Source organism: Scyliorhinus canicula, chromosome 17, assembly GCF_902713615.1.
Source record: "Scyliorhinus canicula chromosome 17, sScyCan1.1, whole genome shotgun sequence".
In the NCBI taxonomy this organism is placed as follows: domain Eukaryota; kingdom Metazoa; phylum Chordata; class Chondrichthyes; order Carcharhiniformes; family Scyliorhinidae; genus Scyliorhinus; species Scyliorhinus canicula.
In genome coordinates, this window is record NC_052162.1 from 16,324,626 (window position 1) to 16,348,528 (window position 23,903).

Here is a 23,903-nt window from a genome sequence, read left to right on the forward strand (position 1 = left end):
GAGAAATACCTGCAGCAGACGGACTGGAGCAACTCATGGAGGCTCAGGAATGGGCAACAAATACTGATCTTGCCACCAAGACTGACATAAATCTCCAAAGATGGAGCAGACGTACAGTGTAATATACCTCTATCAAATATATAGAGAACACAAAAATCTAAGTTGACATTCTAGTGCTGTACTCAGGGACTGCTGCACTCGACTTCCAAATGAGGGTGGCACAGTGGTTAGCACTGCTGCCTCACGGCGCCAGGGACCCGGGTTCAATTCCAGTCTATGTCTGTGTGGAGTTTGTACGTCCTCCCCGTGTCTGTGTGGGTTTCCTCTGGGTGGGTGGATTGACCATGTTATTAATTGCCCCTTAGTGTCCAGGGATGTGTAGGTTAGGTTCGGGGTTAGGGGGATAGAGCTGGGTGGACGGGGGAATGTAAATGGGTAGGGTTCTGATTCGAAGGGTCTGTGCAGACTCGATGAGCCTCCTTTTTCACTGCAGTGATTCTATGAAGACATTTAAAGAGGTCCTTTTCTGCCATGTGTGTGAGTACAAAAAATTGCCATTTTGAAGAGGTAGTTCTTCCGAATGCCCTGTTTAATATCTGACCCTCAGCTAATGCCGTAAACAGATTTAATAATTATCGCATTGCTATTATGGGAACTTGTTGCAAATGTGTAAATTGATGATCATGTTTCCCACATTATGGGGCAGCACGGTGGCGCAGTGGTTATTAGCATTGCTGCCTCATGGCACCGAGGTCCCAGGTTCGATCCCGGCTCTGCGGAGTTTGCACGGTCTCCCCGTGTTTGCGTGGGTTTTGCCCCCACAACCCAAAGATGTGCAGGGTAGGTGGATTGGTCACACTAAATTGCCCCTTAATTGGAAAAAATGAATTGGGTACTCTAAATTTTAATAAACTGTTATCCACATAACCTCTTTGAAGGGTAGGCCATATTGTAATTAATTGACTAAAGTGCTTCAGAGCGTCCTGAGGTCATGAGGAGACCCATATAAATGCAATTATTTCTTCTATCTTACTGGAACACAAAACAGCACCAATGGGGCCCATCACGGAGAGAAACTGCAAAATAATAAAGCTCAGTGACACAGTGGACTAAATAAATATAGGGATAATCCTTGCATTGTTTTGATCTATTGTTAATCTATTATCCCCAAGTGCGGTGGTCAGGACTGGACAGTCATGGACAGAATTTTCTGGCAGTATAAAATATTCTTCCCCCCCCCCCCCCCCCCACCACTAAGTTCACAGATGTAGAGCACCCTGTCCCTGGCATCATGCAGCTATGCTCATAAATCTTGTTGCCCCATTCAAAGACATTCTGCACAACTTTCTGAGGCACTCCATCCTTAGGAAATTCCAATAATCCATCTTCAATTTGTTGATATCAAACTGAAAAGCTCTTGTTGGATAAGTCAGAGGCACGGGCGGCACAGTGCCAGGGAACCGGGTTCAATTCCGGCCTCAGGTGACTATTTGGAGTTTGCACATTCTCCCCCGTGCCCCGAGGGTTTCCTCCTGGTGCTCCAGTTTCCTCCCACAGGGCAAAGATGTGTACGTTAGGGCGGCACAGTGGTTAGCACTGTTGCTTCACCGCGCCAGGGTCCCAGGTTCAATTCCCGCATGGGTCACTGTCTGTGTGGAGTCTGCACGTTCTCCCCGTGTCTGCATGAGTTTCCTCCGAGTGCTCCGGTTTCCTCCCAAAAGTCCGAAAGACGTGCTTGTCAGGTGAATTGGACATTCTGAATTCTCCCTCAGTGTACCGAACAGGCGTCGGAATGTGGCGACTAGGGGATTTTCACAGTAAGTTCATTGCTGTGTTAATGTAAGCCTACTTATGACAATAATAAAGATTATTGTTATGATTGGCTATGCTAAGATTTCCACCTGGGTTCCAAAAATGTGCAGTTTAATGTGGGGTTAAGGGATAGGGCCGGGAAGTGGGCCTAGGTAGAGAGAGCTGGAGCAGACTTGATGGTATTCTATGGTTCTAAGTCAACTTCCTTGAGTGGAATTACAACCAAATAAGGAAAAGAGGTCACATCAACCAATAGCCAAGTGTAAAAACCACAAAAGGTCAAGGAGAAAAAGGAGGGGTCGCAATGTTGTCATAGTCCAGACATGAACTGAAAATAAAGACTTTCATTTATATAGCACTTTTCAGGAATACCAGGCTTTACAATCAATTACATACTTTTCAAGTGTACTCATTGTATATTGGAAACGTAGTAGCCAATTTTCACCCAGCAAACGCCCATAAGCAGCACTGTGATAAAGACCAGAGAATCTGTTTTGATTATGTTGATTGACGGATAATAGAAGCCAGGAATAAGTCCCCTGCTCGTCTTCAAATCTGTCTGGGCTGCACGCAGGACAATACTTTCCACTGTACCTCGGTACACGTGACAATAAACAAATCCAAATGAAAAATGAAATGAAAATGAAATGAAATTAGTGCCATGGGATTGTTTACGCACAAACGAGCAGGTAGTTGGGATTTTAATTTCTCATTCGAGGGACCACACTTCTTAAAAGTGCAGCACGGCTCCTATACTGCTTTTGAGCGCAAGCCCTGGGGTGAGAGTTGAACCCGTAGCCTTGTGACTCACAGCTGACACCAAGAGGGGCGTTTGATCCCATCATCAATACACTATGTATCTGCTCATAAAGTACAACATTGCGAAAAGTAACTGAATCAATCAACTGTTGCTGTTTGCCTTATCAGTCCATCTCAGGGAAACCCATAAAATTTCAAACCCACATCAGAAAATAGGAACCAGTCACTGGTCTCATCCACGAGATTTTACACCTCGCTTCCACATGGTAGTAATCAGCGTCAAAAATCAAGAGACAGAAATTTCAAATACTTTCTTGACGGCCCAGTTTAACTCATTAATCCAGGTCCAGAAATTTATGTCAAACATCTGGAGATAATGGCCAATGAAATTATAGTCAGCTTTAGTACAGCCTAAAATTGAGTGATAAATGCAGAAAACATAGTGGTGGCATGCTTGATATTTCAATGATGTGGTATAGAAAGTGTTGATGTTTTTTTCCTATTTCCTAAATGCCCAGGAAAGGAACAGGCCCCATTTTAAACCTATCCAAATTGTAAAACATCGCGGTGATTAAAAAGGAAGTGTATCTTGCTTTTGCCATAATTAAAGTGACTGGAGGAACTTAGTGCAGTAAAAATTCTCCAGAGGTTTCTCCTTTGTCCATGTGTTTCATCTCTCGCCATTATTTACTATGTTACCATCAAGGGGCATTTTCTTTACTTATGATTCGGGCTCATGCCTGCGTGCATGGTATTAACACAGCCGCTAATCCATTCAAACCCATGTTAAAATAATACACAAGGCTTTGGTGCAAATTTACAAACCAGTATTCTAAAATAGTGCCTGGGAGGAATTTTAATTCCCAGGTTTGCTTGGCAAAAATAAAAAGTGCAAATACAGACAGCAAAACCGATAGCAAGCAAAAATTAAACCGCATGAAAACACAGCTTGGAACAGAGGAGAAACCCAACACCGATCATTGCTGCATTCACGTGAAAAAAGTTTCATCAGTATAAAAAATTCTGTGATTAAGAATAGCACGCAACGAGTATCCAAACAGTTGTCTTCACGGTGACATTGCTTGAAATCTCTTACCTCCCAATTCCCCACCAGCTTATATTTTTGTGATTAAAGAAAACAAGGAACTAGGAGTTGTGACAGACACCCACGCTTGGTGTGTGGATAGAATACAGGCACAGATCATAAAGCTTCATGGACCAGGTACAAAGGGCAAAGTGAATACTTCCATTAAAGTCCATGGGGCTGGATTCTCCGTTTTGGAGGCAAAGTCCCCACACCGGCGTGAAAACGGTGGTCTTTTACACCAGGAAAACTGCCGTCAAAAGGCCACCGAATCCCCGCTTTGCTGGGGACTAGCCAGGAGGCAGCATAGAGTTCGCAGCTCTAGCTGCTGATACGGCCCCCAGAAAGTCCGGGTCAGAGGCCGCGCATTTCGGACTCAGCCCGTGGACCTGGACCACCAAAGTAGTTCCCAAAACGGATTCTCTGGCCCGTCGTAAACAATTGATGCTAACAGATCTTGCATTCCGATTCAGGATCTATAAACAACACTAACAAATCTTCCCACACCTCCAAATAGACAAAACGAAAAATCAGTGGTCAATTTAAGCACAAGCAGAAAATTAGCTATTGTAGACCGCATGGACTAAAACCATTGTTCAGACAAACCAGGACTAGGGAGTCCACTTTGAATAAACTCTTCTACTTTCCAAAATGCGGGCCCATACATCTTTCTGATTAAACTTATACAACTAAATAATGAATATAACTAAAAAAGAAGCTCATAAAAAAATTTAGAGGAAGGTGGTGGTGCACTAGTAATGTCACCGCATAGTAATCTGGAGGCCCAGGGTAATTAATATACTGGGGACAGGGGTTCAAATCCCACCATGGAAGCTGGTGGAATTTGAATTCAGTTAATGAAAATTTTTAATTAAAAGTTAGTCTCAGTAGTTATGAAACCATCGCCGATTGTCGTAAAAATCCATGTGGTTCACAAACGTCCTTTGGGGAAGAAAATCTGCCATGCTTACCCAGTCTGGGCTATATCGGACTCCAGGCCCAGAGCCATGTGGTTGGCTATCAAATGCCCCCTGAAATGGCCTAGCAAGCTACTCAGTTGTATCAAACTTCTACGAAGTCTAATAAAGTGAATGAAAAAATGAAATGAAATGAAATGAAAATCGCTTATTGTCACAAGTAGGCTTCAAATGAAGTTACTGTGAAAAGCCCCTAGTCGCCACATTCCGGCGCCTGTTCGGGGAGGCTGGTACGGGAATCGAACCGTGTTGCTGGCCTGCTTGGTCTGCTTTAAAAGCCAGCGATTTAGCCCAGTGAGCTAAACCAGCCCCTCGTGAGCTAAACCAGCCCCTGCAGCCCAGGAATGCAGCCCAACAGTCCACCAGCAAGAGCACACCCATGTCGACTCCGTACTAATATCTGGGGACTTGGACCAAAGTTGGGAGAGCTGTCTCACAGATTAGTACAGCAACAACTTGACATAGTCATGCACATGGAATCATACCTTACAGATAAAGACACAGGCACCATCAATGTGGATGTCCTATCCCCCCAATTGGAGAGACTCACTGGACATGGCACAGTGGTACACAGTCGGGAGGGAGTAGCCTTTGGGGTCAACACCAATTCCGGAACCAATGCAGTCTCATGGCATCAGATCAAACATGGACAAGGAAACATCCTGCTAGTTACAACATTGCTCCTCCCTCAGCTGATGAGTCAGTGCTCCTCCATATTCAACACTGAGAAGATACACTTTGAGCGTGGCAAGAGCACAGAATGTACTCTGGGTGGGCAACTTCAATGTCACCAAGAGTGACTCGGCGGCACCACTACTGAACAAGCTGGCCAAGTGCGAAAGTATTTACCTACTAACTGGGTCTGCGGCACAAGATATCAAGAAATGGCTGAAGGCACTAGATACTGCAAAGGCTGTGGGGCCTGACAACATTCCAGCAAGGGTACTGAAGTCTTGTGCTCCAGATCTGGTTCAGCTGTTCTAATACAGCTACAACACTGGCATCTACCAATGTGGAAAATTGCCCAGGTATATCCCGTCCACAAAAAGCAGAGGGCAGCAGAGCAGAGCTTCTGATTGGCTGTTCCGGGGAGATTTACATACGTGCAGTGCGGTCAGCGTAAGTTGAAGGTGTACCTACGCAAGTTACCCGAGGAGTTCGAGTGAAGGAAAGCATCCAGCAGAGGGCAGCAGAGCAGAGCTTCTGATTGGCTGTTCCGGGGAGATTTGCATACGTGCAGTGCGGTCAGTGTAAGTTGAAGGTGTACCTACGCAAGTGACCCGAGGAGTTCGAGTGAAGGCAAGCATCCAGCAGAGGGCAGCAGAGTAGAGCTTCTGATTGGCTGTTCCGGGGAGATTTGCATACGTGCAGTGCGGTCAGCGTAAGTTGAAGGTGTACCTGCACAAGTTACCCGAGGAGTTCGAGTGAAGGCAAGCATCCAGCAGAGGGCAGCAGAGCAGAGCTTCTGATTGGCTGTTCTGGGGAGATTTGCATACGTGCAGTGCGGTCAGCGTAAGTTGAAGGTGTACCTGCGCAAGTGACCCGAGGAGTTCGAGTGAAGGCAAGCATCCAGCAGAGGGCAGCAGAGCAGAGCTTCTGATTGGTTGTTCCGGGGAAATTTGCATATGTGCAGTGCGGTCAGCGTAAGTTGAAGGTGTACCTGCGCAAGTTACCCGAGGAGTTCGAGTGAAGGAAAGCATCCAGCAGAGGGCAGCAGAGCAGAGCTTCTGATTGGCTGTTCCGGGGAGATTTGCATACGTGCAGTGCGGTCAGTGTAAGTTGAAGGTGTACCTACGCAAGTGACCCGAGGAGTTCGAGTGAAGGCAAGCATCCAGCAGAGGGCAGCAGAGTAGAGCTTCTGATTGGCTGTTCCGGGGAGATTTGCATACGTGCAGTGCGGTCAGCGTAAGTTGAAGGTGTACCTGCACAAGTTACCCGAGGAGTTCGAGTGAAGGCAAGCATCCAGCAGAGGGCAGCAGAGCAGAGCTTCTGATTGGCTGTTGTGGGGAGATTTGCATACGTGCAGTGCGGTCAGCGTAAGTTGAAGGTGTACCTGTGCAAGTGACCCGAGGAGTTCGAGTGAAGGCAAGCATCCAGCAGAGGGCAGCAGAGCAGAGCTTCTGATTGGTTGTTCCGGGGAAATTTGCATATGTGCAGTGCGGTCAGCGTAAGTTGAAGGTGTACCTGCGCAAGTGACCCGAGGAGTTCGAGTGAAGGCAAGCATCCAGCAGAGGGCAGTGAAGCAGAGCTTCTGATTGGCTGTTCCGGGGAGATTTGCATACGTGCAGTGCGGTCAGAGTAAGTTGAAGGTGGAGCTGCGCAAGTGACCCAAGGAGATCGAGTGAAGGCAAGCATCCAGCAGAGGGCAGCAGAGCAGAGCTTCTGATTGGCTGTTCTGAGGATATTTGCATACGTGCATGGCGGTCAGTGTAAATTGAAGGTGTACCTGCGCAAGTGACCCGAGGAGTTCGAGTGAAGGCAAGCATCCAGCAGAGGGCAGCAGAGCAGAGCTTCTGATTGGCTGTTCCGGGGAGATTTGCATACGTGCAGTACGGTCAGCGTAAGTTGAAGGTGGTTTGTGATGGGGCTGTTCTCGAGTGACAGCTTTACCTGAAACACTACTTACGTAGTGTCTCCCACCCATCCTCCTCTAACCAAAAAAAAGGTCTGTCCGTCGGATTGCTAAACTAACAGGTTTTTTAAAAAATTTTAAATTTTTTTAGTTTTCTGTAGTTGGGAAGTTAGTTCAGTGGGAATGGAGGCTAGGGCAGTTGAATGTTCCTCCTGCAGAATGTGGGAGGAAAGGGTCACCTCGGGTGTCCCTGCTGACTACATATGCGGGAAGTGCACCCAACTCCAGCTCCTCGAGAACCGCGTTAGGGACCTGGAGCTGGATGAACTTCGGATCATTCGGGAGGCGGAGGGGGTTATTGAGAGGAGTTATGGGGAGGTAGTCACACCTCACGTAAAAGAAGAAGGTAGATGAGTTACCATCAGGGGAGGGAGAGGGAACCGGCAGGCAGTGCAGGGATCCCCTGTGGCCGTTCCCCTCAATAACAAGTATACCGTTTTGGATACTGTTGCGGGGGACGACTTACCAGGGGTAAGCAATGGGGCACAGGTCTCTGGCACAGAGTCTGTCCCTGTTGCTCAGAAGGGAAGGGAGAAGAGGAACAGAGCACTTGTCATTGGGGACTCCATAGTTAGAGGAACAGACAGGAGGTTCTGTGGGAACGAAAGAGACTCACGGTTGGTGTGTTGTCTCCCAGGTGCCAGGGTTCGTGATGTCTCTGATCGTGTTTTTGGGATCCTTAAGGGGGAGGGGGAGCAGCCCCAAGTCGTGGTCCACATAGGTACCAACGACATAGGTAGGAAGAGAGATGGGGATTTGAGATAGAAATTCAGGGAGCTAGGGTGGAAGCTGCGAGCTAGAACAAACAGAGTTGTTATCTCTGGGTTGTGACCCGTGCCACGTGCTAGCGAAGTGAGAAATAAGGAAATGAATGAAAATCGCTTATTGTCACGAGTAGGCCTCAATGAAGTTACTGTGAAAAGCCCCTAGTCGCCACATTCCGGCGCCTGTCCGGGGAGGCTGTTACGGGAATCGAACCGTGCTGCTGGCCTGCTTGGTCTGCTTTAAAAGCCAGCGATTTACCAGCTAAACCAGGAGAGAGAGGAGTTGAACACGTGGCTACAGGGATGGCGCAGGAGGGAGGGTTTTGGTTTCCTGGATAATTGGGGCTCATTCTGGGGTAGGTGGGACCTCTACAAACAGGATGGTCTTCACCTGAACCAGAGGGGTACCAATATCCTGGGGGGGGGAAATTTGATAGTGCTCTTCGGGGGGGTTTAAACTAATTCAGCAGGGGGATGGGAACCTAAATTGTAGTCCCAGTGTACAGGATGTTGAGAGTAGTGAGGTCAGGGATAGGGTTAAAAGTTCGAAGGAGGGCACCGGCAAGCAAGACGCTGGTTTGAAGTGTGTCTACTTCAACGCCAGGAGCATCCGGAATAAGGTGGGTGAGCTTGCAGCATGGGTTGGTACCTGGGATCTCGATGTTGTGGCGATTTCGGAGACATGGGTAGAGCAGGGACAGGAATGGTTGTTGCAGGTTCCAGGATTTAGATGTTTCTGTAAGAACAGAGAAGATGGTAAAAGAGGGGGGGTGTGGCATTGTTAATCAAGGAAAGTATTACGGCGGTAGAAAGGACGTTTGAGGACTCGTCTACTGAGGTAGTATGGGCCGAGGTTAGGAACAGGAGAGGAGAGGTCACCCTGTTGGGAGTTGTCTATAGACCTCCGAATAGTTCCAGAGATGTAGAGGAAAGGATTGCAAAGATGATTCTCGACAGGAGAGAGAGTAACAGGGTAGTTGTTATGGGGGACTTTAACTTTCCAAATATTGACTGGAAATACAATAGTTCGAGTACTATAGATGGGTCAGTTTTTGTGCAGTGTGTGCAGGAGGGTTTTCTGACACAGTATGTAGACAGGCCAACAAGGGGCGATGCCACATTGGATTTGGTACTGGGTAATGAACCCGGCCAGGTGTTAGATTTAGATGTAGGTGAGCACTTTGGTGACAGTGATCACAATTCGGTTATGTTTACTTTAGCGGTGGGCAGGGATAGGTATATACCACAAGGCAAGAATTATAGCTGGGGGGGAAGGCAATTATGAAGCTATTCGGCAAGATTTAGGATGTATAGGACGGGGAAGGAAACTGCAGGGGATGGGTACAATCGAAATGTGGAGCTTTTTCAAGGAACAGCTACTGCGTGTCCTTGATAAGTATGTACCTGTCAGGCAGGGAGGAAGTTGTCGAGCAAGGGAACCGTGGTTTACTAAGGAAGTTGAAGCACTTGTCAAGAGGAAGAAGAAGGCTTATGTTAGGATGAGACATGACGGCTCAGTTAGGGCACTTGAGAGTTACAAGTTAGCCAGGAAGGACCTAAAGGGAGAGTTAAGAAGAGCGAGGAGAGGACACGAAAAGTCATTGGCGGATAGGATCAAGGAAAACCCTAAGGCTTTCTGTAGGTATATCAGGAACAAAAGAATGACTAGAGTAAGATTAGGACCAATCAAGGATAGTAGTGGAAAGTTGTGTGTGGAATCAGAGGAGATAGGGGAAGCGTTAAATGGATATTTTTCGTCAGTGTTTACACTGGAGAAAGACAATGTTGTCGAGGAGAATACTCAGGTTCAGTCGACCAGGCCAGATGGAATTGAGGTCCACAAGGAGGAGGTGTTAGCAATTTTGGAAAGTGTAAAAATAGATAAGTCCCCTGGGCCAGATTTGATTTATCCTAGGATTCTCTGGGAAGCCAGGGAGGAGATTGCAGAGCCTTTGTCCTTGATCTTTATGTCGTCTTTGTCGACAGGAATAGTGCCGGAAGACTGGAGGATAGCAAATGTTGTCCCCTTGTTCAAGAAGGGGAGTAGAGACAATCCTGGTAATTATAGACCTGTGAGCCTTACTTCGGTTGTGGGTAAAATGTTGGAAAAGGTTGTAAGAGATAGGGTTTATAATCATCTTGAAAAGAACAAGTTGATTAGCGATAGTCAATACGGTTTTATGAAGGGTAGGTCATGCCTCACAAACCTTATTGAGTTTTTTGAGAAGGTGACCAAACAGGTGGATGAAGGTAAAGCGGTTGATGTGGTGTATATGGATTTCAGTAAGGCGTTTGATAAGGTTCCCCATGGTTGGCTATTGCAGAAAATAAGGAAGTATGGGATTGAAGGTGATTTAACGGTTTGGATCAGTAATTGGCTAGCTGAAAGAAGACTGAGGGTGGTGGTTGATGGCAAATGTTCATCCTCGAGTTCAGTTACTAGTGGTGTACCGCAAGGATCTGTTTTGGGGCCACTGCTGTTTGTCATTGTTAGAAATGACCTGGAAGAGGGTGTAGAAGGATGGGTTAGTAAATTTGCAGATGACACAAAGGTCGGTGGAGTTGTGGATAGTGCTGAAGGATGTTATAGGATACAGAGGGACATAGATAAGCTGCAGAGCTGGGCTGAGAGGTGGCAGATGGCGTTTAATGCGGAAACGTGTGAGGTGGTTCACTTTGGAAGGAGTAACAGGAATGCAGAGTACTGGGCTAATGGCAAGATTCTTGGTAGTGTAGATGAACAGAGAGATCTCGGCATCCAGGTACATAAATCCCTGAAAGTTGCCACCCAGGTTAATAGGGCTGTTAAGAAGGCATATGGTGTGCTAGCCTTTATCAGTATGGGGATTGAGTTTCGGAGCCACAAGGTTATGCTGCAGCTGTACATAACTCTGGTGCGGCCGCTCCTGGAGTACTGCGTGTAGTTCTGGTCACCACATTATAGGGAGGATGTGGAAGCTTTGGAAAGGGTTCAGAGGAGATTTACTAGGATGTTGCCTGGTATGGAGGGAAGGTCTTACGAGGAAAGGCTCAGGGACTTGAGGTTGTTTTCGTTAGAGAGAAGGCTGAGAGGTGACTTAATAGAGACATATAAGATAGTCAGAGTGTTAGATAGGGTGGACAGTGAGAGTCTTTTTCCTCGGATGGTGATGACCAACACGAGGGGACATAGCTTTAAATTGAGGGGTGGTAGATATAGGACAGATGTCAGAGGCAGTTTCTTTACTCAGAGAGTAGTAGGGGTGTGGAACGCCCTGCCTGCAACAGTAGTAGACTCGCCAACTTTAAGGGCATTTAAGTGGTCACTGGATAGACATATGGATGAAAATGGAATAGTGTAGGTCAGATAGGCTTCAGATGGTTTCATAGGTTGGCGCAACATTGAGGGCCCGTATTGCGCTGTAATGTTCTATGTTCTAAATCCAACCGTGCCAATTACCTAGAGCAAAGAAACCTTTGATGTTTCACTATGACCCCTGTCCTTAAGCTTTGGACTTGACAAAAGTTGATGACATTTCTATTCAGGGTGCATTCTTGTTGGAATCAGAAGCTCAACTCCAAAGTCTTGAGCAAGTAATCCAGGCTGATGCTATGCAGTAGAGGGTATGCTGCACCATCTGAGATGCTGCCTGACTGATGGGGTGCAAGATTTCACAGCACTGATCGAGGAGCAGTGGAGGTGGGGATTCTACTGGCCAACATTTATTCCCGACCAAAAGCCAACATAGATCGTCTATTCATTTATTGCATTGCTGTTTTGGCGGCACGGTGGTTAGCACTGCTGCCTCACAGCGCCAAAGACCCGGTCCGACCCCGTCCTGGGTCACCGTCAGTGTGGAGTTTGCACATTCTCCCCGTGTTTAGATGGGTCTCACCCTCGCACTGCCAAGATGTGCAGGCTAGGTGGATTGGCAGAATTGGAAAAAAAAGAATTGGGCACTCTTAAATTTGAAAAAGAAATTATCGCATTGCTATTGGTGAGGCTGTTATACATAAATAGGCTCCTGCATTTCTTATGTTACAAATGGCTACTTATTTGGGTGTTACACACTTTTAGACATAGCCTGGTGGTGGTGAAATACCCCATACCTTGGACGTTATTTAGTCAACTCCACTTAGCCTAATTCATACCTTGCTGTCTTAAATCATTGCGTATTCAAATTCAAATTCACTCAAAAAGAAAACAAGAGGGGCAAAGGGTTGGAAGTCAATGTAGCTGGGTCTTCAGCTGGAACGAAAGAGCAATTGTGCAAATTCAAAAAGGTTAAACTGAACTTTGGTTGATCGGCTGGTTGGAAAAGTCAACACAGGAGACATCTTCCAAATTGAATAACATAATTTTGAACCAGTGAAAATGCTTATAACTGGTTTTTTAAAGAAAGGAAAGAATCTAGTTTCAGTACTCACCTTTGTCTACCTTTCAGTCTCTACCAGATTTTAAATCAAACACCTTCAGAATACTTCGCTCAATTATTTCTTGTGACAGTAAAAAAGTCATTTTGCCTAGCTTTCTATATCATAGAATTTACAGTGCCGAAAGAGGCCATTCGGCCCATCGAGTCTGCACCAGCCCTTGGAAAGAGCACCCCACACCTCCACCCTATCCCCGTAACCCCATCTCACCTCCCTGGACACGAAGGACAATTTATCATGGCTAATACACCTAACCTGCACATCTTTGGACTGTGATAGGAAACTGGAGCACCCGGAGGAAACCCACGCAAACATGGGGAGAACGTGCAGACTCCGCACAGACAGTGACGGTAGGAAGGGATGGAATCTGGGACCCTGGAGCTGTGAAGCAACTGTCCTAACCACTATGCTACCGTGCTGCCCTGGGTCATTTCTCTCCTGGTCACAACACCTACAAAGTGCTCGTTCAGACTGGCGCCGATTTCCATGCAGGATTTTGGTTTTCACTTGGATGTCATCAAAAGGTGATGACACCTTTGCAGAGGGATTAACTACTCACTTGAAAGAAAAGCAACAATAATCACCAGCCAGATGTCAAGTCGGAGTGGATAGGTAACTTGCATCTTCCAGCACTGACCAAGACCAGGTTAATAGTTAAAATAAAGAAGTTGTCCATCAGATTTCCACCAATCACTCTTAATGGTGTCATGGAAAAAAAACCTGGACAACAAAAAGCTTCTATGAACTGCCCCTCAAAATCCTTGTGAAGAAACTGGTTTTTAATGTTAGTTTTCAGCAGTCAAGACGGCAGAATCCAAGCCATGATTCCATCATCCAATCTATCCCTATTCTGCCTACTGCCCAGTTTCCATTTGTGAAGAGTAAATTAGTGGGCAGCACAAGTGGATAGCATGGTGGCTTCACAACGGCAGGGTCCGTTTGATTCCACGCTGGGTCACTGTGGGTGCGGAGTCTGCATGGGTGGGTTTCCTTCGGTTTCCTCCCACAGTCCAAAGACTTGCAGGTTAGGTGGATTGGCCATGATAAATTGCCCTTTTGTGACCAAAAAAGGTTACGAGGGGTTACGGGGATAGGGTGGACGTGAGGGCTTAAGTGGGTCTGTGCTGACTCGATGGCCCAAATGGTCTCCTTTCGCATTGTGTTCTAAACGGAACAAGTGCCCTCCCCAACTCGGAAGGTATTCCTTTAATTTTTAGGATGCACGAATTTCTGGTAAACCCAGCTTTTGTTGCTTATCCTTATCTACATGAGATGTGATGAGAATGGCTTGCTAGAATCAATCACATTGGCATGTGTCAGTAATCTGTAATCACTGGTTTAAAAACAGCAGGATTTATTGCCTAAATAAGAGTAGCAATCTCATTAGGATCCAATAAGTGCTAATTCAACTGCTTCACGGTCACTTTTGCTGACTGAGTGAGATGCGTTTCAATATTTTTTCTAAATAAATTTAGAGTACCTAGTTCCAGCCAATCCACCTACACTGCACATCTTTGGTTTAGGGGGTAAGATCCACGCAAACATGGGGTGAATGTGCAAACGGCACACAGTGACCCGAGGACGGGGTCGAACCTGTGCCCTCCGTGCTGAGGCAGCAGTGCTAACCACTGCACCACCAATTCAATATTTTTAAAAACAATTCAATCCTCATGCTAGTTTGAGAATTTCAGCTCGGTCTCAGAACAAAGAAAAGTACAGAACAGGAACAGGCCCATCGGCCCTCCAAGCCTGTGCCGAACATGCTGCCCGTCTAATCTAAAATCTTCTACACTTCCGGGGTCCATATCCCTCTATTCCCATCCTATTCATGCATTTGTCAAGATGTCCCTTAAACGTCACTAGCACCCGTTCCACCACCTCCGCCGGCAGCAAGTTCAAGGCACCCACTACCCTCTGTGTAACAAAAAAAAAATGCCTCGTACATCTCCTCTGAACCTTGCCCCTCGCAACTTAAACCTATGCTCCCTACTAATTGACCCTTCTACCCTGGAAAAAGTCTGACTATCCACTCTGTTTATGCCCCTCATAAATTTTGTCGACCTCTATCAGGTCACCCCTCAACCTCCTTCATTCCAGTGAGAACAAACCAAATTTATTCAACCGCTCCATTGTCCAAGCACCTTGACTACTAACATAACAATACCAATGTACCATTTTACAAGCATGCTACATACCCAACTCTTTGGATCAACAATCAGTCCAGAATTACACTGAGGCTGGCAGAGCTGGTTGAAATATATGGCACAAGTTTAAATTCAAGAGGAATTTTAGCTTTATAGAACCCACACAGATTATTGCTGCCCTATAAAAGTATTTCCTACTCCGCTTCAAAGATCACAAGCTTTTAAAACCAGATTGCAATCTTTATACCAAGTCAATAGATGCATTGATGCACAATGCTGAGGTGCAAGTGTTACCACTCACACCCACATGCCTAAAGGTACAGTGGACAATGAATTTGGTTACCAGAAACCAGTTGTTTTTTAATGTTACCCACCACAATTTCTCCAGCATTGCTGCACTTTGAGCAACCATCATTGGATTAGGTTTACCAAGCAAAACTGCCACATTCAACAGGTGGTTGGTACAAGAACAATTACTCTCTAGCACACCTAGTGGCCAACCAAAGCACCATTTTAATTATGGTGACTCAGGTAGGCAGGGAAGGAGAAAAGTGACTTTTACAAACTTTGTTGAAATGAACCCAACTTGTGGGACATAGAACATCCTCATTGCTTTTACTAGAAGTTTGTTGCTTGGCGATCATTGCCATAGCTCAATCACAGGTACATTTAGGAGATGCACTCTTTCCACCAGATATCAAACTTCTTTTAAAAACTAATTTAGAGTACCCAATTCCCCCCCCCCCCCCCCCCCCCCCCCAAAATTAAGGGGCAACTTAGGATGGCCAATTCACCTACTCTGCACATCTTTTTGGGGTGTGGGGATGAGACCCACACAGACATGGGGAGAATATGCAAACTCCACATGGACAGTGACCCAGGTCATCATCGTCATGAGGCAGCAGTGTTAACCAGTGCACCATCATGCTACTCTTCACTAAATGTCAAACCCATGTAAAATATTTGCAATTATTCCAGTAAAAACACAGCAATTCAGTGGGCAAGTTTTGATTTTGCAGTTGACTTAGTGGCTGGCATCAAATTGAATTCAGCGAATTATGAAAAGAAAATCCAGGCAACATTTCGCCCAATCATTGCAGTGGAGGTATTTTGGACCACCGCAACGGCACCAGATCTCCAAAACAGACATTGCGACTTTGCACCATTCCCCTACGTTTTCCCTGTACGATTACATGAATATAAATCTTTAATGGACTCTTTAATGCCTCAACACTTCCAGGCAGTGCATTACACTCTAACCAATTGAGAAAAATATTTTTCACATAGTCTGCTTTTGCGAAAGAATATTCACAAACCTTTAAAGATCCTGTACCAACCTTAAAGCAACGCTAAGGATTTTTAAAAGTACGGATTGTAGTGCATCTAAGTTCCAGATACTTTGCCTTAACGTTATTTAACTTGACATATCTTGCCTGTACTTCCTAGTAACTGCTGCTCTCCACCACTACCTATTCGCACAAATCCAGCATGGAAGATTGGAGACCAATGGAATGAGTACAGACCATGTTTTACTATTTCTACTGAAAAAAGGTGCCTGGACAAGAAAAAAAATACATGGATTCTTTAGCATCTACTGGACAACATGAATTATGGAGCGCTGCAGCCTTAAACAGCATAGACCCCCCAGGACAAGAACACAATTATACATAACCAACTAAATTCAGGACCAAGATATCAATAGTACTATACTTCTAATTAATGAAAATATCAATATCATGCAGGACCTACAAAAATTGGAAGCTGCTTAACCAAGTACTGGACAGCAAGAAAGAAAAAGGAGTCATAATGGTCACACCCAACATGAGCAAAGACACTGCCATAGTAGTGCGTATGGACAAACCAGCTATTTTAGGAGCAGTGCGTGCTGGTTTTTTGGCTATGTAACAAGCTCTCAAAACAAACAAACTTCAAAATTATTCCAACACATTTCCTAACCCGGACAATTGAATTTCCTAGATGGGACAAATGCTTTAAAGGCCAGTTACTTCTTCAGACTAGGACAATACTGCTAGATTGAGGCATAATGTACAAAGTTGACAGAACCCATGTTTACTATATTAACTCTAGTCTGCCCATCTCCCCAAGTCATGCTGAAGAGTTTTTAGTTTGTGTGTGTTAAGACTTCAGTGCAGGCCATTCGACCCATCAAGTCTGCACCGGTCCTTGGAAACTCCACCCTATCCCATAACCCTACCTAACCATTTTCAGATACGACGGGCGATTTAGCACAGCCAATCCACTAACCTGCACATCTTTTTTTTTAAATAAATTTAGATTAGCCAATTATTTTTTCCAATTATGGGGCAATTTAGCGTGGCCAATCCTACTCTGCACATTTTTGGGTTGTGGGGCAGAAACCCACGCAGACACGGGGAGAACGTGCAAACTCCACACGGACAGTGACCCAGAGCCAGGATCGAACCTGGGAGGCCGCCGTGCTGCCCTAACCTGCGCACCTTTGGAGTGTGGGAGGAAACCTACGCAAACACAGGGAGAACGTGCAGACTCTGCACACAGTCAGTGACCCAAGCCGGGATTCGAACCTGGGACCCTGGAGCTGTGAAGCAACTGTGTTACCGTGTTGCATTAACTTGACCTGTACTTTGAGTCTACTCCCTTTTCAAAATCAATCGATGTGGCTGTACTCATTTCATCAGTAAATCCTAATACTAAAGAGTTCAGTGCTTTGGGTACCGGTGAACTATTCAATTTCACCAATAACATCTATTAAAAGGAACTGGGTAAATGTAAATTACAAGACCGTCCCTGCAGTCAAAATCGTAGATTTCAGTAGCCTCAGGAATACGTAGACTTGGTGGAAATGTGCACATTCATCCCTATGACTATTAATTCAAACTCCCTGGAAATCATTGTAAATTGTAAACTGTAAATTTGGCTAAACAACTGAAGTACTGTGGTGTAGGGATATCCATTATCAAGTGTCTAATAAGACTAAGACAAGCAAGACTTTACAAATTTAATCCTGTTTTAATTACTTCAAAACACATTTTAGCATACTAAACATACAAAAAAGAAAATATACCTTAGTTACAAGATCATTTAAAGTACAGAATGCTCAGGGTTGTCACTAGGATTTCAGCAAAGTGCAAAATTGGGAGTCACCACACAGCCTGTGAAGTTTCAGGCAGGGCCACATAGTACTGCACAAAGTCAAATGTCACTTATATAAAAAGGGGATGCCTTAAAGCATTTTGCTCAATTGTTCCCAAATTGTGAAGTATGCAATCACTTTAAAGCATGAATACATTACCTAGAACACCATATACAGGTTCATTAATTTCAAAACAAAGCTTTTGTTTTAAAACAGTACAATTCCTTCTCATTTATGAGTGAGAACAACAGTTCACAGAAATGGCAAGAATAATTTGCCATTTCACAGCCCTTTGGATTTGGCTTCTGCTTACCAATATATCCTTGGAAGTGCAGTAGCATGATGTATATAGGCACAGGAGGTCGGTGTTGAATGATGGTTACCTCCTTTTCAATCCAACAGGTCTAGATTAACTGATCACTACCCAAGGGTGGCTGCCATCTTGCTACTCTGCTTCTATAAACCATACCTTACTCATTCAGAATGAAGTCAAAAGCATATTGCACGACCATTCTGGTATATGGGACACCGCGCAATGCTGCCTACAAGTGTGGCAGGCTTAAAATGCCTACTGACAACTCTGATTTTTTTTTTTTTTTTTAAACTTTGATTGCTTTATTTACCCCTCATACTTACAGCAATCTCAAAAATTGAAGAATTGGCTACAACGGCACTTTAAACTATACTGCACTTAAACACAACACCACATAAATACATTTTAATCCAGCTAAATCCCCCTTCTGTACAAGAGGCAGAGCCAGTTTACAGAAAGAAGAGTTAACAGTTGACTCAATGTCCACCGCTGTAGTGTGATTACAAAAAGGCCTGTACAGTTTAAAACTCAAGCTACTTTTTGCCTTAGACCATATACACACCAACTTACAAAATTAAAAGGTTGCAACACTTGTAACAGGGTTTAAATGCTTTCAGTTACATAGCAAGTAATTAAGCTGAGGCAAATGTACAATTTAATCATCATCTTCATCCTCCTCCTCCTCTTCCTCCTCATCTTCTTCCTCATCATCATCGTCATCATCGCAATATGCCTCCTTCTTGGCAGGGGGCTTCTTTGCACTATCCACCTTGCCTTTGGCGCGGTAATCAGCAACATCCTTAAAAAAAGGAAATTATTTCAACTCCTTGCCACTTGAAAGACCAGCAAATTCCCGTGAGACCAGCAGTACACAAACTTAAACTACCAAGTCTCCCCAGTACTGAATAGTCAATACCTCGTGCTAAGGAAAGTTCCAGGTGGCATTACAAATGTTTCCAAATATAATGGGAGAATCTAATCAATATGAAGGGCTTGCCTCATACACATCCAGTGGCTTTTGGGCAGGCTTTAGACTATTTACTCCAATTTAGCTTGGGAGCACTTGCTTTTACAACTGGACTTACCTTATCATATTTCTCCTTCAATTTATAAGCTTTGCTAATGAACGGCTTCTTCTCCTCTTCAGTACAAGCATTCCACAGCTCACCAAGCTTCTTTGCTACATCACCAATAGATAAGCCAGGACTCACAGCTTTGATTTTTGGTCGGTGTTCCGAGCAAAACAAGAAGAATCCAGAGCTGCAAAGAAGTATTACAATAAATGCATTTGAAAGAACAGTTCCAGTATTATATTTATGTATTAAACTGTCAGTTGGGCACAAAGCAAAGAAAACCCAGCTGAATTAGGCACTATTCTGTGCCAGGTTAAGGAATTTGAAAAAGTATTTCCAAATTAAGCTTGGAACAAAATGCCATTTTGGCACTACAGAAGTCAAATCGTGTTCTTTTAAAATAGCATCAGATTGCCAACACAATTGACAGTATCTGGAGGTACACTTACGGGGGCCTTTTTGGTGCATTGGGGTCCTTCTTCTTCTTCTTGCTACCTTTCGCCGGCACGTAATTTTTCATTTCCCGGTCGTAACGTACCTTGTCTACTTTCGCCAAATCTTCAAATTTGCCCTTCTCTTTGCCAGACATGGTCTGGTGGAGAATACATGTGTTACACCAACAGCACAGTTAAAACAAAAAATATTTTTATCCAATAATGCACATGGAAATCAAGTTACCTTCCATCGTTCAGAGCACCTTTTAGAGAAATCTGAGAAATTAACCGGAATTTCAGGGCTTTTCTTCTTGTGTTCTTCACGGCAAGTCTGGACAAAGTAAGCATAAGAGGACATCTTGCCTCTTGGCTTCTTAGGGTCACGTTTTGCCATTTTGGTGTCTTTCTATGAAAGAGACAAATGGTTTAAAAAATATCATTTCCAAATTTACCTCAAGTAGGAAATCTGCATCTGGCACTGTAAAAAAAAAATCAAAAAATGCATAATCTGTCTTCCAAATTCCTATATTACACTTGATGTTAACTTGGGGGGGGGGGGGGGGGGGGAAGAGAAATTGGAATATAAAACATCACGTCAAAAAAAATTGGCATTTTAACCACCTGTATTAAGAATTTGAAAAATCACAATAAAGTATTTAAATACAAGTCAGCTCATATGAATTAAAACCACCCCAAGGGGTACAGTACAAAAAAATAACATTTTGAAAGCCCTACACGGCACAAGTCCCCCTTTCCATTGTTATAGCAAAAAGATATTTCATTTCAGTGAGGGATACAGACAAGCGCAATTTTTTTTTTAAAGGCTGAGGTGAAGTGGTAGGAATAAAAAGACCTGAAAAGCGCCGGCCGGTAGGGCTGGTCGAATGGGCAAAAATTCAATAGCGTGGAAAGGCTTAATACCACCGGCTCCCACAAGACGAAAAGAGAGAGAGTCTTTCCCCGGTTATTTATCTATTTGTTTCCCGCCATGTTCTTTCCATCTCCATTTCATGTTCAAGGACAACAACAGAATAGAGAGAGAGAAAAAAATCCCCTCTCTCTCTCTCGTGAAACAAAAGAACCTGCGAAAGAAGAAAAAGGAAGGGGGGGGGGGGGGGAGAAATGTATTTGTGTTGGGAGAAAGAAAATTCCTTATTCCAGTCAAGGGGGGTTGCTGTAGCATGCGTGTGTGTGTTAGTGGAGATAGATAGAGTTGCAGTGATGGCGAATTGCGAGCGGCTAAGGGGAGGGAAGAGAGAGAAAAAAAGAAGAGGGAAAAAAAAACAGGTCAACATCCCAATAATTCTTCTTCCATTTTGTGAAATCCTTGCTCATGAAAGAAAGTCCCCTTAAAATGCCTCCCTGGTCAGGCTGCCGCCGCTGGGGGGGCGGCAGATTGGCGGGGTGGGGGTGTTTGAGAAAGGGGACGGGAAAAGGAATCCTTGCCCCCTCTTTGCTTTGGCAGCGCTTCATATATATTTATATAGAGAGAGAGTGTGTGAGTGAGAGCGCGCACTGGCGATGTGAGCCCAGCCTTGTTCTCAATAAGCGCTGGGCTAAAATGGCTCCATCTTTTGCACTAGAGGCGAACGACAGCCGGAGAGAGCGAGCGAGCCCAACAATACCTCACACCCAAATATACAACATTACACACCGGCTTTCTGAAGGGTTTTCACTGGGGGGGAAAAAAATTATAATTTTTTTTTTAAATCCGGGTTAAAAAAAAAAAATATTTTTATAAACCAAATCTCCCCCACCCCCTTCAAGGCCGAAAAGTTTGGCCACAGTTTTTTTCTTTTTAAAGAGACACTTGACGCATAGCGGTTGTGTTGGTGTGTAGACATTTACCCGGAGGGAGAATGGATAAGTTAGCGGGGAACACACGCCCCCCCCCCCCCCCCGGACCCGGTTGGGAGGGGGGGGGGGGGGGGGGTGGTGGAAGGGAGCGGGAAACGGAGGGTGTTTGGGGGGGGAGAGCGCTCGGCCTGTCCCCCTCTCTCCCATCGCCATTAGAAAAAGGAGCTGCCATGTTAGAAAAGACGGGCGCCTCACGACGGCGGAGAGAGGGGGGGGGGGTGGTGGGAAAGGGGGAGCGCCTCGCCACCGAGCAGAGAGGATAGGGAGAGGGGATATAGAGGGGTAACGAAAGGATCGGAGGGGTGCGGGGGTGAGGGCTGGGTTTTCCCTCCCTTCTCTCCCAGCCCGGCACTACCTACCGGCCGCAGCTGCCTCTGCTGATGGTCGGCGGACGCGCGCTCGCGAGCCTCCTTCTGCACCAAGCCCCGCCCCCTTCCCTCTCCCGTGCTGCCATCGGCCCCGCCCACCCCGCTTCCGCGCTCGCCCATTGGTCGGGCGTGCCGACCGCTTCGAACAGTTGGCGCGCCACCCCATTGGCCGGCGCGCCCGCCCTCCGCCCCGCCCAGCCGCTGCCGATTGGCTGGCGCCGCCGCCACGCAGGCCGGCAGATTCAAAAAAGGCCCGCCTTTTTTGTGAGAAAAAAATATCCCGGGGAGGGGGCGGGGCCTGAGAGGGGGGCGGGCAACAGCACATGGAGGAGCAAATAGTCACTCTCAACTCGGGGATGCATTGTACTTTCCAACCTGTTGCTGTTCCTCCTCAGACACTCTGAGACAATGAACCTTTCTTTGCTTGGGTTCTTCAATCCAGATGTGACTTTTTAAAAAGTTTTAAAACTATTGCTACTTTTTCCTCCCCCTCAGCTTTTCTTTTCCAAAATAAACTTTAGCCTCTGTCTTTCTATATGTTTTCTTTTTTAAGTCTAAAAAGCATCAACAGAGACAATAAGTTTTAAGATTGTCGTGCGATGTCCATTCATTCGGTGTTGCAGCGTCTGCATGGCATACGCTGCAGGAAAGGATGTCCCGAAGCGTGGTACATTAGAAAAAGGAGCTGCCATGTTAGAAAAGACGGGCGCCTCACGACGGCGGAGAGGGGGGGGGGGGGGGGGGGGGGAAAGGGGGAGCGAGACCATGCAGGCGCTGCGACAACGAATGAACGGACATCGCGCGACAAACACCAGGCAGGAATGTTCCCTTCCAGTCGGGGAACACTTCAGCAGTCAAGGGCATTCAGTCTCTGATCTCCGGGTAAGCGTTCTCAAAGGCGGCCTTCAGGACGCGCGACAATGCAGAATCGCTGAGCAGAAACTTATAGCCAAGCTCCGCACACATGAGTACTGCCTCAACCGGGACCTGGGATTCATGTCGCATTATATTCATCCCCCACCATCTGGCCTGGGCTTGCGAAATCCTACCAACTGTCCTGGCTTGAGACATTCACACCTCTTTAACCTGGGGTTACCCCTATCTCTGGATCTGTAAAGATTTAATCACCTGCTAATGCTCGCATTCTAAGCATTGTCTGGCATCTTTGAATTTGTCTATATATATGTTTCTGGAACATACCTCTTCATTCACCTGAGGAAGGAGCAGTGCTCTGAAAGCTAGTGTTTGAAACAAACATGTTGGACTTTAACCTGGTGTTGTAAGAGTTCTTACTGGGCTCATTTTATTTGAACAAAGATTAGTTTTTTACTCGTTCAGAAGTTGTGATTTTAAAAATGTCTCACCGCTGTTCTTCATTCTGGGCATGATTTTTTTCAAAACGTTTAAAATCTTTTGGTGTCTTCACTCTGGGCTTGCGTTTTAAAAAAATGAGACCATAAGACACAAATCGATCAAAACTTCTTGTCATTTTTAAAGGGTTTTGATTTCTTTGACGTTGTGTTCATTCTGAACTTGAAATGAAAAAATGAAAATCGCTTATTGTCACGAGTAGGCTTCAATGAAGTTACTGTGAAAAGCCCCTAGTCGCCACATTCCGGCGCCTGTCCGGGGAGGCTGGTACGGGAATCGAACCGTGCTGCTGGCCTGCTTTAAAAGCCAGCGATTTAGCCCAGTGAGCTAAACCAGCCCCTATGATCAACCAACTTATGATTTTTATGAGTTTTATTTTAAAAAGCTGACCACGTGTTTTAAATCTATTTACTCTGTTCTTTGTGGTTGATATCCCTTGATAAAAATGTAAAAAAATCCACCTTTCCCATAAAATTCAATTGCTGGAAATAGCTGACAATGGAATTTTACTAAAACAAATGTCTGATTGCTAACTGATGGGAAACAATCACGATAGGGAATTCATACGCTTGACGTATTAAATATTTCCCCAATTTAATGCTGTAACCAGTTTCATTAATAAAATGCAGTGAAATTACTGAATGAAATGTGCATGAGAAAACCAAAACTATTTAACTGGATTGAGTTGGATTTGTATTTAATCTATGTTATGAGATATGTGTAAACTGTATTTTTTAATCAAAAACAGTGTGCGAGTTGTGAAAACGTT

General features: G+C 45.2%; 1 protein-coding gene and 1 pseudogene across 1 annotated transcript; one reads left to right on the top strand and one right to left on the bottom strand.

Moving 5' to 3' along the window:
• Positions 1-16,490, top strand: part of LOC119952396 — a 98,526-nt pseudogene extending 82,036 nt beyond the window's left edge.
• A 1,084-nt stretch (positions 16,491-17,574) lies between these two features.
• Positions 17,575-21,843, bottom strand: LOC119951709 (high mobility group protein B3-like). The gene is made up of 5 exons (XM_038774993.1): positions 21,755-21,843; positions 19,783-19,944; positions 19,554-19,696; positions 19,117-19,291; positions 17,575-18,830 (listed from the first exon to the last, which is right to left on the bottom strand). Exons 2-5 carry the CDS (start codon positions 19,930-19,932, stop codon positions 18,687-18,689), a joined length of 612 nt encoding a protein of 203 aa, XP_038630921.1. The 5' UTR covers positions 19,933-19,944; positions 21,755-21,843; the 3' UTR covers positions 17,575-18,686.
• Between the last annotated feature and the right edge of the window lie 2,060 nt (positions 21,844-23,903).

Excerpts from the sequence above, each read along its gene's own strand:
- LOC119951709 (XM_038774993.1), bottom strand. The coding sequence starts at position 19,932 with ATGGCAAAACGTGACCCTAAGAAGCCAAGAGGCAAGATGTCCTCTTAT. Across the intron at positions 19,292-19,553 it reads AATGCACCAAAAAGGCCCCC|CTCTGGATTCTTCTTGTTTT; the intron begins GTAAGTGTACCT and ends ACTTCTTTGCAG. Across the intron at positions 18,831-19,116 it reads TGAAGGAGAAATATGATAAG|GATGTTGCTGATTACCGCGC; the intron begins GTAAGTCCAGTT and ends CCTTTTTTTAAG.